The sequence below is a fragment of the Neolamprologus multifasciatus genome, chromosome 18 (assembly GCF_963576455.1).
Source record: "Neolamprologus multifasciatus chromosome 18, fNeoMul1.2, whole genome shotgun sequence".
NCBI classification, from domain to species: Eukaryota; Metazoa; Chordata; class Actinopteri; order Cichliformes; family Cichlidae; genus Neolamprologus; species Neolamprologus multifasciatus.
The window spans coordinates 28,804,080-28,818,139 of record NC_140456.1 but is presented as its reverse complement, the minus strand read 5'-3'; the positions used below and the strand labels follow the sequence as shown (position 1 = coordinate 28,818,139).

The following is a 14,060-nucleotide window of genomic DNA, read 5'->3' as shown; positions in this document are numbered from 1 at the left end:
AGTTCAGGTACATCCTGTTTCCACTGATCATCTGTCAGTTTAGTCTACCTGTGGTAAACTCAGTTTTTTGGACACATCTATATAAGGTCTTATAGTTGACAGTGCACGTCAGAGCTCAATCTGAACCATGACGTCCAAAGAATTGTCTGTGGATCTTCAAGACAGGATTGTATTGAGGCAAAGATTTGGGGTAGATCTGCAGCAGGAGGTCCCAGTGAGCGCTGTGGCCTCTATCATCTGTAAATGGAAGAAGTTGGGAACCACCAAGACTCTTCATAGAGCTGGCTGCCTGGCCAATCTGAGCAACTGGGGTAGAAGGACCTTAGTTACACCAGCCTCGTGTGTGGAGGAAACCAAGCACTGCTCACTAGATTGAATGGAGTGCAGGTCAGACCACCAGAGGAATCATTCACATAGCCTATTGATTCTGAGGCTGTGTCCCCTTTGTGAGAGTAGTAGAAGATTGTGAAATGGTAGACAAAGAACAAAATTGTGTCTGCTGCCACCACCAAACCTATAACCCCCTGTGGCTTCACTTCTGTCAAAGACTTTCTATCTGGCTACAAATAAGCCTGCAAGGCAGATAACAGAGGACGGTGACAACTAGAATCTGGTTTGGTCAAGAAGACATTATCCAGAGTCACGTAGACCAGTGAAAGTATCCAAATGGAAAATGAGATGAGGGTGGATACCATTGCAGTTTTTGTGCAGTCCCACACTGGGCAGGCCATGGTGAAATACTTCTCTGCAAAAATCAGTAGCGTGAAAACCAAACTGGAGGTCAGATCAGTGTGTGCTATTAAAAATTCTGCTTATGATTAAGACAGTTGTGGTCCTGACCTGAATGACATCTGACAGGAGCAGTTTTATGGCAAAGATCAGAACTGCTATGTCTTCTTTTTTTATTAGACACAAGCAGGCATGGCAGGCCATGAAGCTTTCAGGCAGTGCATCTCACATGTTTAGGGTGTGACGCCTGAGAAAATCCAAAAAAATCCCCCCAAAACATAAATGAGTTACCTGCAGAGTCAAAATCCTACTATTACACCAAGAAATTAACTAAATAGTAAGAGAAATATCCATAAAAGCTGTGATATGATTTCGGTTTAAGTGACAAAACACAAGCTGAGGATCTGTTGTATAAACTTATAAAGAGGGTCCATTTCTTTCACTGAATTACTCACCTGTGCATCCGTGCTTTATCTTTTTCAATGGAAACATACAAAGCATTTAATAAAAACTTAAATACAAAATGCATATTGGGGATTATGTTATGTGTTATTATATGCATATTTAGCTGTGGAGCAGGAATAAATTCTGGAAATCAAACTCAACAAAAGACCATACACAGTAGCTGTTAGTGGTCACAACAGAAGGGCAATGTGAATATCTGCTGCGTTTTCTTTCCTCCACTTGTCTACAGCTAGATATCATGTTGGTATTAAAAACACACACGAGGAGGATTCGATTATTAGTCAGTGTGATATATTATGATATATAATTTCTTCTTGTCTGTAATTGTCTGTACAACCAAATTCCCCCCTGTGGGACAATTAAATGATTATTCTATTCTATCTATTCTAATGAAGCTCGTTAATGACAGTTCTCTGCTTTGTTGCAACCTCTGGTAGCGAAAGTCCACACCTGTACGGCTCACATTTTATAACAATGACAGTGCTGCACATGCTGCAAATATTTTATTTTTCTAGTTCAACAACTGCAGGCATTCACCGTTCCAAGGTCTTGAATGATACAACGTTGAAAAAGAGAAACATCAAATTTCATTTGCTTCACATTGCCTTGTGTTGCTCACATCATTTCCTGTTATCTAGATTGCATTATACCTTAGTTTGTAAAGGGAGCGCAGTACTCAGTGTTAAGGGGAAGATATTTGTTTTTATTGTTGTTAGGGGCCCAATTGAGCACCGTTCTGACACCTTTAGATTCATACCACTCTCCAAAAAGAAGGAAAATGGGACAATGGTGGTCTGGCTGGACCTCGTAAATACCTACATGTCCTTACTCAAATAAAGGTAAAAAGACAGTGAGTGCTACTATAGTTCAGGGTTTATGCTTGACTACTCTAACAACCTCATTCTGATCCTCTTGCCTTGTCATTGAGACTTACATTAAAAAAGTGAGTTTTGGATGCACCATTTTACTCTTAAGAGTCTAGTGAATAAAGAGCCCTTTATGATCCATCCATCCATCCATCCATCCATCCTAACCACTTTTCCAGGGCGCTGAAAATTATCCTACCTGGCAGTGGATGAAAAGCAGGGTACACCCCACTGGGCCACCAGTCTATCACAAGGCTAACCCACTAGATAGACAACCATTCAGGCTCACATTCACACCTACAGCCAGTTTCAAACCACAAACCAGTGAAGGAAAGGTGTTTGCAGCCTGAGAGACACACTATCCATCCCGGCAAGCCGCAGCAGAGAACCCAGACTTATTAGGGGAGGTTTAAGGCCTCTGCTGCTCAGAACCTACTACATGCTGGATATCACTTAGGCCAGAATTTGTTTTAACCATGGGTCCAGAGAATAGTCACAGTTATGGTAGCACCACATGGGCACGAGCATTATCACCCGTCTGATGGTTTTAAGACCCAAAACATCCTATGACTTTAGGAAACATTACTGATTGAAGAGTCCAGGATATTGTACTTTCAAATTACTCATACTGTTAAGTCAGTTAATAAATAACAAAAGAGGGTTTTTTTTTGTTTTTTATTAACTCTTAGCTTCATGCCTAATTCTATGAAGTCACATTGTCATTAAAAAACAATAACATTTGAATATTTCAGGAGCTAATTGGCTTTTGTATTTGACTGTAGCTTGTGTTTCTTGAATGGATGTCATAGGTCTTTGAAATTTTGAACCTTCATTATAATGGAAAAAATGGATGTCATCAGCTCTTGTAAGTTCACGTGTCTGTTAAAGCATGAAAATTACAGTAAGATCTCAATAAAGGAAGCTTCCTCCAAATTTTTAGATTTTTCATCAGAGATGCCAGGAGAGAATATTGCAAAAATGTTCCCTTGACAAAGGTTCTTTGATTATTTGCTTTTCTGTGTACAACCTTGTGCACCGCATCTTTGTGCACACATTTCAACCCAATCCATTTCTATACTGAATATTCTGAAGGTCGTGTTTTTAATTGTAAAAAAGGCTTGGGGAAGAAAAGAAGAAAAAAAACCCCCAAGGTCTTCTTTCTCATGTGTGTGCATGGAAATGTTGGCAGAAATAAAACAAAATTACTTTGTGTAAAGCTGAAGATCTGTGTTTAAGAGCAAATAACACACATATATTTGTATTCCTTAAGACAAAAAGAAAAATTAAATATAGAGGTAAATACCTCGCCCTTCTGAGCTTGCTGCATATATTGTTTGTTTTGTCCCCAGTATCACTGACTGAATGGTTCACGTTGATAGCTTTAATTGTGATGGGAAAATACAGTAGTATGCATGCGTGTTTCAACAAAAAACAAACCTCTGTTATAAGTTCACTGGCCCGACAAAATCAGGTAAAGCAAAGCTTGCTGAAAGCTGCAGTCATGCTTCTGAATGACAAAAACAAACGTATGGAAAGCGTTGGACATGTGGGACACACATGGTGTAGGACAGCTAGAGAGGAAACGCTTTATGTGACGCTGACATGTTTTAAATTGTGCAGGGACATGATGTAAACTCTAACCCTAAACCTTGTGTCTTCAGAGTTACCTAATCGATTTCCCTGCCCCACTCCCCCCACCTTTGCCCTTCCTCCCATCTCAGGATCAGCTGACCTCTCTGAGTGCAGTGAGTCTGTGGGGATTAGCCTCCAATCGGCAGTCTGATCGCACACAACTCACAGATGGCTTTAGTCTGCAAACACTAGGAAGCTAACGGGTAAGGAATGACACTTCTGTGTTTTTTTTTAGTAATTTCTAATGATACATAGTTGTTAGTTAAAGCATTGAAGTTTTGGGGGAAATACAGAAAAGAAGAGCACATGTAAAGGAAACTGAGCCAGCCATCTGTGTCAGATGATCTCCTGATCCCTCCACTGCAACAGCTTCAGTCTAAGTGCAGTTAATGCTCGTCTACAGTCAGTGTTACAACACCTTTGCTACTATTTTAAAGAAAAGGAACCACTATATATTACACCTAGGTTTATTTGATAATTGCTTTGTTTCATTTGATAATGTTTTGAATATCTGATAGTATATATTATTGTAAAAAAAAGAAGAAGAAGAAGAAGAAGAAGGGTTTTTTGGTATTCTATGTCCTTTCTACCACTTTTAGTTGTGCTGATATATTCCCTGACAAAAGTGGATGAGGCCTTTCTGATATTTTTGTACACATTCAGCATGTTTTCTCAGTAAAACCGCTTACTTTGTGAAGTATCTATTCATAGAGCACAGTAGGCAAAAGCCCAGTAGACAGGATTACTGGTCTGAGTGCACAGTTGGAGTGAAACAAGCATTCCCAGCTTGTCACCATTCCAGCGCTGCCTGTGTCTTGTGTGTGGTTCTGTCTTGTGTTAGTCTTTCTTATACATCACACAAACATGTTAGTCTGCACAGTTGTTGATATTTGTACGTTTTGTGTGTTTGCCGCTTAATCAATGTGCTTATTTGTTTATAGTATCCTTCTCACGATGGCCTCCATGGATGAAGAGCTGACCTGTTCTGTGTGCCGAGACACCTTCAGCCAATCCCAGCCCCTGCCCTGTGGTCACAGCTTCTGTCCTGCCTGTGTCCGGGAGGCCTGGAGCAGCCAGGGTGAAGGAAAAGGTCGCTTCACCTGTCCCCAGTGTCAGGAGGAGCACGGCGAAGTGCTGTGCGACTGCTGCCCTCCCGAGGCAGAGAAAGGACAACCGCCGTTGGCAGTTAAGACCTGCCTGAGGTGTGAAGTGTCGCTGTGTGCCGAACATCTCCGGCCTCATCTTGAGAGACCGGTGTTTAGCACCCACCTTTTGGTGGATCCGCTGGGCGATCTGTCCCAGCGAAGGTGCCCGGTGCACACAGAGCTGTTCCGCTACTACTGTGCTGATGAGAGAGTGTACGTGTGTGGCGACTGCCTGCTGGATGGAGGCCACGCTCAGCACAAAGTGAAAGCACTGAGGCACGTGGAGGATGATCTGAAGGTGTGCTGGATGGATAATCAATTAATGTATGTTTTTATGTTAACATGTTGTTGCTGTAATACCTACTGGGTGATTTTTGCAGGTCATCCTTCAGACACTGCTTATAAAAGCAGAGGAAAAACTGAAAGATGGAGAGCGAATCCTCAAAGAGCGTGAGAACATCGATTCCACCATGGCAGTGAGTATACATATTTATCTGTGCAAAGGAAATCTATTGTCTCATAAAGCTGTTCGTACCAAAATCACAAGTCATGTGGTTTGATTGTGTCTCAATCACTGATCTGCCAGCAATCGAATACTCTGTCCTCATTGGTTCCAGGATTCTCTGAAGCAGGACGATGCCCAGGTGGAGCAGCTGGGCTCAGACCTGCAGGTCCAGGTCAACAAGCTGGTGGTGGCACTGAGAGACATCACCAAGAAGGAGAGGCAACAGGTCATGGATCGTGTGCATGAAGTCTGCTCCAAAGTGAGGGACCACATCCACCACACCCTAAGAATCCAGCACTATCTGGCCTTACTGCTGTCAGAGACAGACCCTTTCCTACTCATCTGGGTGAGTGCAGCATTAGGTTTTTCCAGAACTAGGTCATGCAAACGAAACTAAATTATAGCTTAAGACAGGATGCACCAGTTTCCAGTAACGATCCAGTCCAATCTCTGATTGGGAGATTAACTGTTGTGCGACTGCAGAATATCATTTTTAGCCAAGGAAATCCACCACTGTAGTCCTGACTGGAATATGCTGCAATACCGTACACTTAATATACACAGTGGCCAGAGAGTGAAGCTTTACAGCAGATCACACATTTGGCATGGCTACATATTAGGGCGATTTGAAAATGCAAAAATGTAGAAATGTAGGACTTTATAGAAAAAAAAATCTACCTGAGCACATTCACATTCACACAGACAGCTGCTTTTCACTCTGTTGGTACATTTTTCTCAGCTGTCCTTGACTTTTCTTTTCGCAGGCCTTTCAATCAGATGACACAAAGTAAGTCCAGAACAAAGCAGTCAGACTGAATTAGGACTCGTCCTGAGCTGTGTTATGTTGACGTGTGTTTGGGTTGTCATGTTAGGGAGTGTTATTACAGTGGAAGCTCGAGAGAAAAGAGAGATAGAGAAACAATGAAAGACACAAAATAATAAAGGCGTTATTTCATTTGTGCTTTTGATTTGTAGGTTATTAGCTGAGCTGAACAGTCCACTTTACATCCCTGAGCCCATCAGCGCAGACAGGAAGCACATTCTGCAGGACATCGAGAGCAAGTACCGCGAGTTCATCACTGCTACCCTCCGCTGTCTCAGTGACCTCAAGAGGGAACTCTGTGAGTGGAATGAATGCGTGACACTTACCTGCGCCGCTAATGATTTTAAAGGAATAGCTAGACATTTTGGGGAATGAAGCTTGTTAGCTTCCTTGTTGAACTTCAGAACTTAACCCACATGTCAGAGGTGCTCTGTTAGACTGAGATCTGGTGACTGTAGAGGCCATTTGAATTCCAGTGTAATGTTCAAGAAACCAGTTTGAGATGATCTGAGTTCTGAGTGACATGGTACATCATCCTGCTGTAAGCAGACATCATAAATTAAATGGCATTTAAATAATGCTCAGTTGGTCTTAAGGTGAGGCTCCAGAGTGCAGTCATTTACATATTCAACTTAGAAGTGAAAGGTCAGATAGATAGATAGATAGATAGATAGATAGATAGATAGATAGATAGATAGATAGATAGATAGATAGATAGATAGATAGATAGATAGATAGATAGATAGATAGATAGATAGATAGATAGATAGATAGATAATATGTAACTATGTAACACCTCTGTAGTATACGACCTGATTTTTCTTGACATTGTTTGGAGTTCATGTTTGATAAAACCTAAAGGATGTGTTTGTGGGTGTTTTCATTAACACGTAGATGTCATTAGCAAATATTTCTCAGTTGGTTTCTATGGTTCACTGGAGGACACACTTGCCGACACTCAGAGACTGACAGCTTGAGCAAACAAAACAAAAGCTTTAATAAGATGCTGCTGGTAACTTACAAGAGTCTACGGAAATTCAAAAGCAGCAGACAACAAAATCCCAAATAAGGACACAAAATCTGAGCTGGCACTAAAAACAGGAAGACAAACATAGTGATCAACAAAGGCGGGGAACAGAGGAGCGCAGACAAATACAAAGGTAGAGACATGAAGCTGAATACACCAGCAATGTGTTTAACAAACTCTGAGTCTAACGCTGACCTCTAATCCCGAGAAGAGAAGCTCAGTTTTGAGTCCAGAATAGCAAATCAGAGTCAGTTCAACTCTAAATATGTTTGCCTTGAGCTTAATAAAGAAAGCATCATCAATGGAGTTAAAACCATGATGAACCATCTATGAATGTGTTGAATAAATAGCAGATGATGTTTATGTTAAAAAGCACGAGTTTAATGACCTGAATTATACATATACATGTTTGTAACGTTTAAGTTGAAATATATTTATTCAGATGTAACGCAGTGGGGACAAAATGAAGGTGACAGCAATTGAGGATGTAGGTGTGGCTGAAAAGCATATATTTATAAATCTCTGTTTTGCATTTTAAAAGTTCTGTTTTGCTTCATAGAAATGGGCGAACAAGTTTAAGTACTACGAGGAAAGTAACTAAGATTTATCTCTCTCCTTGCAGTAACCAGTCCCTTGAGTCTGGACACAAACGCAGCTCATCCTCTGTTGAGCATCTCAGACGACCTGCGCTCAGTTACACGAGTTAAAAACCGCCTGCCCTGCGCTGCTCATCCCGAACGTTTCGACCACTGGCCGCAGGTCCTCACCGTCCAGACCTTCTCCTCTGGGACTCACTACTGGGAGCTGGAAGCCGAGGGATTCTGGGATGTGGGCATCTGCTACCGAAGTATTGGACGGAAGGGCAAAGAAGGCAATGCATTTGGGAACAACAAGGTACAAGTGTGCCGCAGAGCCAGAGTGGTTAGTCACACTCGTTCCAGTGTTAGATTTTGTGTTTTCTTTGCTAACTAATAGAATGAGCAGGAGCCTCTGTTTGATGCCTGTCCCTGACATCTCTCAGTCTGTTTGGCATCAGTGAAAAAGATGATTTTTTCCTTCGAACACCTCATCATTCATTCAGTCAGAGTAAAGCAGTAAATTTGGCCTTGAAAAGTGAACCTTCTTTCTATTTTCCTCTGGTGCACTAAAGCAGTTCAACAATTGTATTCCAGTTCTATTCTTTCCTAGTCTATTCTTATGTGTACGTTTAATTTTATGTTTAGGTTTTTTACTAATATCACTGCCCTGATTTAACCGTCAGTGATCAAAGCACATTTTGCAGAAGGATGAGAACATTTACAGCGATACCTTCCTTGTCAACCACATGCAATTTAAGATATAGCCAATACTTCCTTGGAACGCTGCAGTGATTTTCGCTCAACTTAAAATATAAATCAGTTACTAAAATTATCGCCAGATCAATTTCCCCCATATCAGTAATTGTTTGATAGTAAAGTTTCAGCTGAAATGAAAACATCTTCCTTGATTAAACCCCTTGTAGGTTTCATGGAGCTTGACACAGCAGCACGATAAAAAGCTAGCCGCCTGGCACAACCGCAGGAAGACCCGCCTCACATACCAAATGACTGGGAACCGCGTTGCTGTAGCCGTGGACTACAGCTCAGGCACCATCACCTACTCAGAGGTGGGACCGTCTAACAACCTGATCCACATCCACACTTTCTCCACCACCTTTACTCAGCCGGTGTGCCTGGGCTTTGGACTCTACAAAGCTGAGCTCAACAGTCGGATCACTATTGTTAAAGTCTGATGTGATGAAAAGGACAGCTAGGAGGATGATGATGATGAACTCTGTGCTGTTTTGGCCATTCCAAAATAAAGTGCTGTTGTTTTTCTCCCGTCTGTGTAGAGTGAGTCTTTGCCATGAGCTGCTGTTTCTCTGCTTCCTGCTCTAAAACAGAGCTTTACCTCTTCCTCACCAAAGAGACAAAACTGTGTCTTCTAAAGCTGCGATCAGCTGGCATGTGAAAACATTTCCAGAAGACACCCAAACGGAATTTGATACTTCCCTAAACACTAGATGGAAAGGCTCATTTTAAAGGGGACCAATTATGTTCATTTCCAGTGTTGGGCAAGTTACTTTGAAAAAGTAATTAATTATAGTTACTAGTTACTTAAAAAAAGTAACTGAGTTACAATATTCTAAAAGTAATTAGTTACTTTAGTTACATTGTTCAGCACCTTGATTCCACAGCAATTAGAAATAAGGATGGCCTTTATTTATAAAGTGATGTAGTTATAGAAAAGCTGGAAATTTGTTTGGCTGATATTAATAAGATAAACTTGAACCTTTTTCTCACCCCAGCCTTTCTTAAACATCTCTGAAGCTCTACCTCTGTTTTGTGATTTCCTGTCTGTATCTAAGAGCGTCTAGACATTAAGTGCATGATCAAAGAAAAACACAAAAGCAGCATCTTTATGGATCAAACGGTGCAGCGGATTGAGGAATCCAGCTCTATTTACCACATGCATAAAGACCTGGAAATAAATCTCGCTGTCTTGAAGATGGCGAAGGATCTTTTGATTCTTGTGAGGAGATCAATATTTTGTTTGGGAATTACAGGGGGGAAAGGGGAGAAAATTGCCACTCACTTGCTAACTTTGCTCTTTGAAGCTGCTCACACTTATTTATCTTTTATATTACTGTAAACGTGAGTGGGCGGATGCAGCATAAAAGGTGAGAACGAAGCAGATGGAAAGGAGGGAGAGAGAGAGAGAGAGAGAGAGAGAGAGGGAACAGGGAGATAGACAGAGAGATCAGAGCAGTCTCTATCTTGGTTGTGATCAGCCATGCTGTGAATTAATGTGACAAAGGAGCGGGACAACAAGGATATTTCAGTCCTTCAGATATGGAATACACGATCCTTTGCATGGGAACAGGTGATCCTCTGTTTCTTACTTTTATTATTCTCATAATCTCATAATTTTGTAGTCAGATCATGTTTAGTCACTGTTGATGAATAGCACAATGAATTGTGTAATTCCTTGAATGAGGAGGCTTGTTGCATTTGTTTCTGAATAACTTTGTTGAAGCTTAGAAGGAAATGTTTTCACCCTGTTGCTGATTTTGCACAGATAAATGGAGGTTATTTCAAAAATGCTACACTTTGAAATGGCATTGGAGGCGGGGGGGGGGGGGGGGGGGGGGGGGCTTTGCATTTTACTCATTTCAGTGAGCCGAACCAACAGACAACAGTCTTTCGAACCTGTAGAGAAGATGAATGTGTGTACGTGCGGCTGCAGCGTGCGTGAGTGTGTGCAACAAGAGGCACAAGTGGGAGAAACAGCGAGCGTGTGTGGCAGACAGATGGTCACTCAGTGGAGTTGTTCCCCATCTCTCTCTCTCTGATTCCCTTCTGGGTCCTACATCCTCCCCCTTTGTCACCTCTCCAAAGTCTTACCTCATCTCTTTTTTCCCTCTCTTCCACACCTTTTCCGTCCTCGTCTTCATCCGTTAAGCCCGGACTTGGATCTTCACTCACCGTGTCGCCCCTTATCTTTTCTCTGTCTCTCCCTCTCTTCCCCTCCTCAGCTACATCTCTGCTTACTTTTTGCTGACGACATCAACTTGAAAATATCAAGAGCTATTTTTTTCTGAGTGTCATTCTGGACCCTGTTGACACAGCACAAAGGACACTGAAGAGATTTGGGGATTTGTGTGGGGGTCAAAAAGGGGGAAACTCGAAAGAAAAGACTGACAGATATGACCAGCAAACCAATCTGAGTCAAAGCTGCCTGGAAAACATAGACTAAATTAAAAAAAACAACACAAAACAGGTTTTCTTTCTGTTCTGATATAGAGTGTTTCTTTAGCCGTAGCATGTTTATTTATTTTGCAGATTGCCCAGAGTGACTATTGTCCTTAGAAATTAGAGATATTTGACTTAAAAAACAAAACAAAACTCAGGTTCAGTCATGCACCTCGGGTCAGTCCACCCTGACATCCTGCTCCTCCTGGGCATGCTCCTGTTGTGGGGACCTTTGGGATCCAGGGGCCAGAATGACACAGAGCCCATCATCCTTGAGGGGAAATGTTTGGTAGTGTGTGACTCCACGCCTTCGTCCGAACCCGCCGGAAACGCCCTGGGCATGTCAGTGCGCTCTGGCTCGGGTCGGGTGGCCTTCTCTGCCAGCCGCCAGACCAACCACGAGCCGACAGACATGAGCAACCGCACCATGATCATCTACTTTGATAATGTGAGTTATCAGATATCTATGTTTATTATGCCCATTTGTAGCAAATTGTGACAGGTTTATTTTTTACATTACAGAATGGGCAAATTAACACACACAAAAGGCTCTGTGCTATCATTTTGTAGTCAGGTGTCTTCTCCCATTGGGCGTGATAATGAGCTGATTGCTAAACTTTTGAACCTGTAGTGAAGCCACATAATGAAAACATGGTTGGATTATGCTGCACAAGCTGAATGTCCATGGACATTTTAGAGGGAGGGAGGGATGTATGAAAATAGGTCTCAGTAGTTTGGAAGTAAGCAATCTGAACAGACGAAAAGAATGACCCATGTCGTGACTTTATCATCCCCCGTCTTTTTCCTGCTGTCTGTTCAGATTTTGGTTAACGTGGGCACTCATTTTGACCAAGAAAGTAGTGTGTTCCTGGCACCAAGGAGGGGGGTGTACAGCTTCAACTTCCATGTGGTGAAGGCCTACAATAGACAAACTATTCAGGTACGCCCACTCGACTCTGAGACTCATAGCTCTCGTTCCGGTGGATCACTCTCTTAATCTCGCTGGTTCCCATCTCTTAGGTTAGCCTGATGGTGAACGGCTGGCCAATGATTTCGGCATTCGCCGGGGACCAGGACGTGACCAGAGAAGCCGCCACCAATGCCGGCCTGGTGATTATGGAGAAGGGCGACAAGGCCTACCTCAGACTGGAGAGAGGCAACCTGATGGGAGGCTGGAAGTACTCCACATTCTCAGGCTTCCTGGTTTTCCCCTTGTGAGAAAGATAGAGGGTTGAAGCGCCACAAAGTGAGAATGATTGAGAGAAAAAAGGGGAAGAGGTGGTGGGAGAAAAGAAAGGCTTCAATCTGTAACCTTATATAGTGCATGAAAAGATGGCATTTATGCAAAAATGAGATGATTGTTCAAATGGACCAAAAAGAAAATGAGAGTAGATGGCAAAGATAATTTCTCTGAGGAATTCATTTGCTCTGTTTTGTTTGGTTTTTTTTTTTTTTTTTTTATGTCTAAATGCTTGTTATAGGAGATACTTTGTGGCAAAATTCTAAAGTAGCCATTTAAAACATGGGCTTCTGTGCTAGAGTACCTAAAAGCTTCTGTTCTTAAGTGTTTCAACACTGCTGTCCTCCACATGCCATCCTGTCTATGTTTAAAAAATCTCTTTATTCTAGTGTGCTGTATGACTGCTGTTCCTCTATATGCCTGTTAGTATAACGCAACAAATGTTTATTTACAAAGAAATTTCTATCAAAGACCAAATAAAATAGTCTAAATCTGGCTCAGTATTTCACTTTGAGTATGCGAGCGGGATTGATTTCAGACAATATCTGATGAATCACCAAGGCTGCGACTGTTTAATCTGCTTATACAAGACCGTATTTCTCATCCCTTCCATTGTACCCTACCCAGTGCCATGGCAGCTGTTTGTAAATATAGATCCCACCAGCAGAGTTGGCGTTGGCATGGACCGAAGGGACCAGCGTGGGACCCGGTATGAAGTGTGGTGTACGGTGAATGCTCCGTACAGGGCCGCAGACAGATGGAGGCTCTGTCGAACAGGCAGGTTCATCTCTGCAGGGCTGCCGTGGATAAAGTGTGGTGTGCTGTCACATGTAGTCACTTACGCTTCCGTGGTTCATGCCCACCATCTTCCTCTCTCTCTCTCTCTCTGACTTCCTTTGTCATTTTCATCCTTCCGTTACCAGAATTATACATTTATGAAATTAGGATGACGAGTAAAAAATTCATAAAAATGGAAAAAGCCTAGATATGAATTCACGCTGTCATATTAATGCTCCCAAAGAAGAATATCTTATAAAATTAACCTCAAGTCCTAGGCAGGAAATGATGGCCTTTCTAAAGAAATCTCAGAAAACACAATGAAATCTTGCAGTGTTCGCGCAAATGTTAAAATGTTTTTCTTTTTTATACTTTACACCCAAGTGCCACTGTACTGATTGGTTCACTCTTCAGCCACGTAGAGTGGGTAACCTCCGTTGTGCCCCGAGCCCCACAAGGACCTGCAAATACAACAAACTTCAAAGCCATTGGCAGTTTATTTACTTCAAGATTTGCTCCACTCAAATACAACCGTATCTGACAGGGTGTGGCATTCCTGTGATCTGACCTCAGAGGGCCCTATGTAGAAATCTAAGTATGAGATTATTTAAGATTAGTTTACACTTATATGGTCTAATTAATTTGTGATTAAGGAAACTGACCAAAAGAAAAAAGAAAAAGAAAAAATGAATCTGGGGCAATAAGAGCCCTTTTCTGTCCCAGTGCCCTGAAAACTGCATACATAACAGACTGAAAGCTAGTAATTATATCTTAATGTTAGGCCACTAGAGGGCACCAAAGCCTAATTAAAAAACGGAATCGCTTATGGAAGCGCCAGACCATTACATTAATACCCAGAGGAAGCTAACATTAATGTTCCAGGTGTACTAGTAACCTTGGGAAATATATAATACGCCCTCGTCGTCTGGTTATATATATCTAGAAACTAATAGACCGATATGACAACAGGTCTTCATTCATTTAATGATGTAGGCTGATTTCTGGGTTATGGCCAGTGTAATAAACCGCTGAAAAAAATGATGGTGTGCCATTCAGAAACAGGTCTTTTGGCCGTGCAGTC

The 14,060-nt window shown here is 42.0% G+C and overlaps 2 protein-coding genes across 2 annotated transcripts; both read left to right on the top strand.

Annotated features, from left to right (window-relative positions):
- The first annotated feature begins 3,766 nt into the window (after window positions 1-3,766).
- trim110 (tripartite motif containing 110) lies at window positions 3,767-9,837 on the top strand. The gene is made up of 8 exons (XM_085141922.1): window positions 3,767-3,895; window positions 4,634-5,135; window positions 5,218-5,313; window positions 5,455-5,688; window positions 6,107-6,129; window positions 6,318-6,463; window positions 7,815-8,086; window positions 8,694-9,837. The coding sequence occupies exons 2-8, from the start codon at window positions 4,647-4,649 to the stop codon at window positions 8,961-8,963; spliced, it is 1,530 nt and encodes a 509-aa protein (XP_084998048.1). The 5' UTR covers window positions 3,767-3,895; window positions 4,634-4,646; the 3' UTR covers window positions 8,964-9,837.
- Window positions 9,838-11,128: 1,291 nt separating this feature from the next.
- cbln12 (cerebellin 12) lies at window positions 11,129-12,710 on the top strand. Its single transcript, XM_085141923.1, has 3 exons — window positions 11,129-11,410; window positions 11,783-11,902; window positions 11,983-12,710. The coding sequence occupies exons 1-3, from the start codon at window positions 11,129-11,131 to the stop codon at window positions 12,178-12,180; spliced, it is 600 nt and encodes a 199-aa protein (XP_084998049.1). The 3' UTR covers window positions 12,181-12,710.
- The last annotated feature ends 1,350 nt before the right edge of the window (window positions 12,711-14,060 follow it).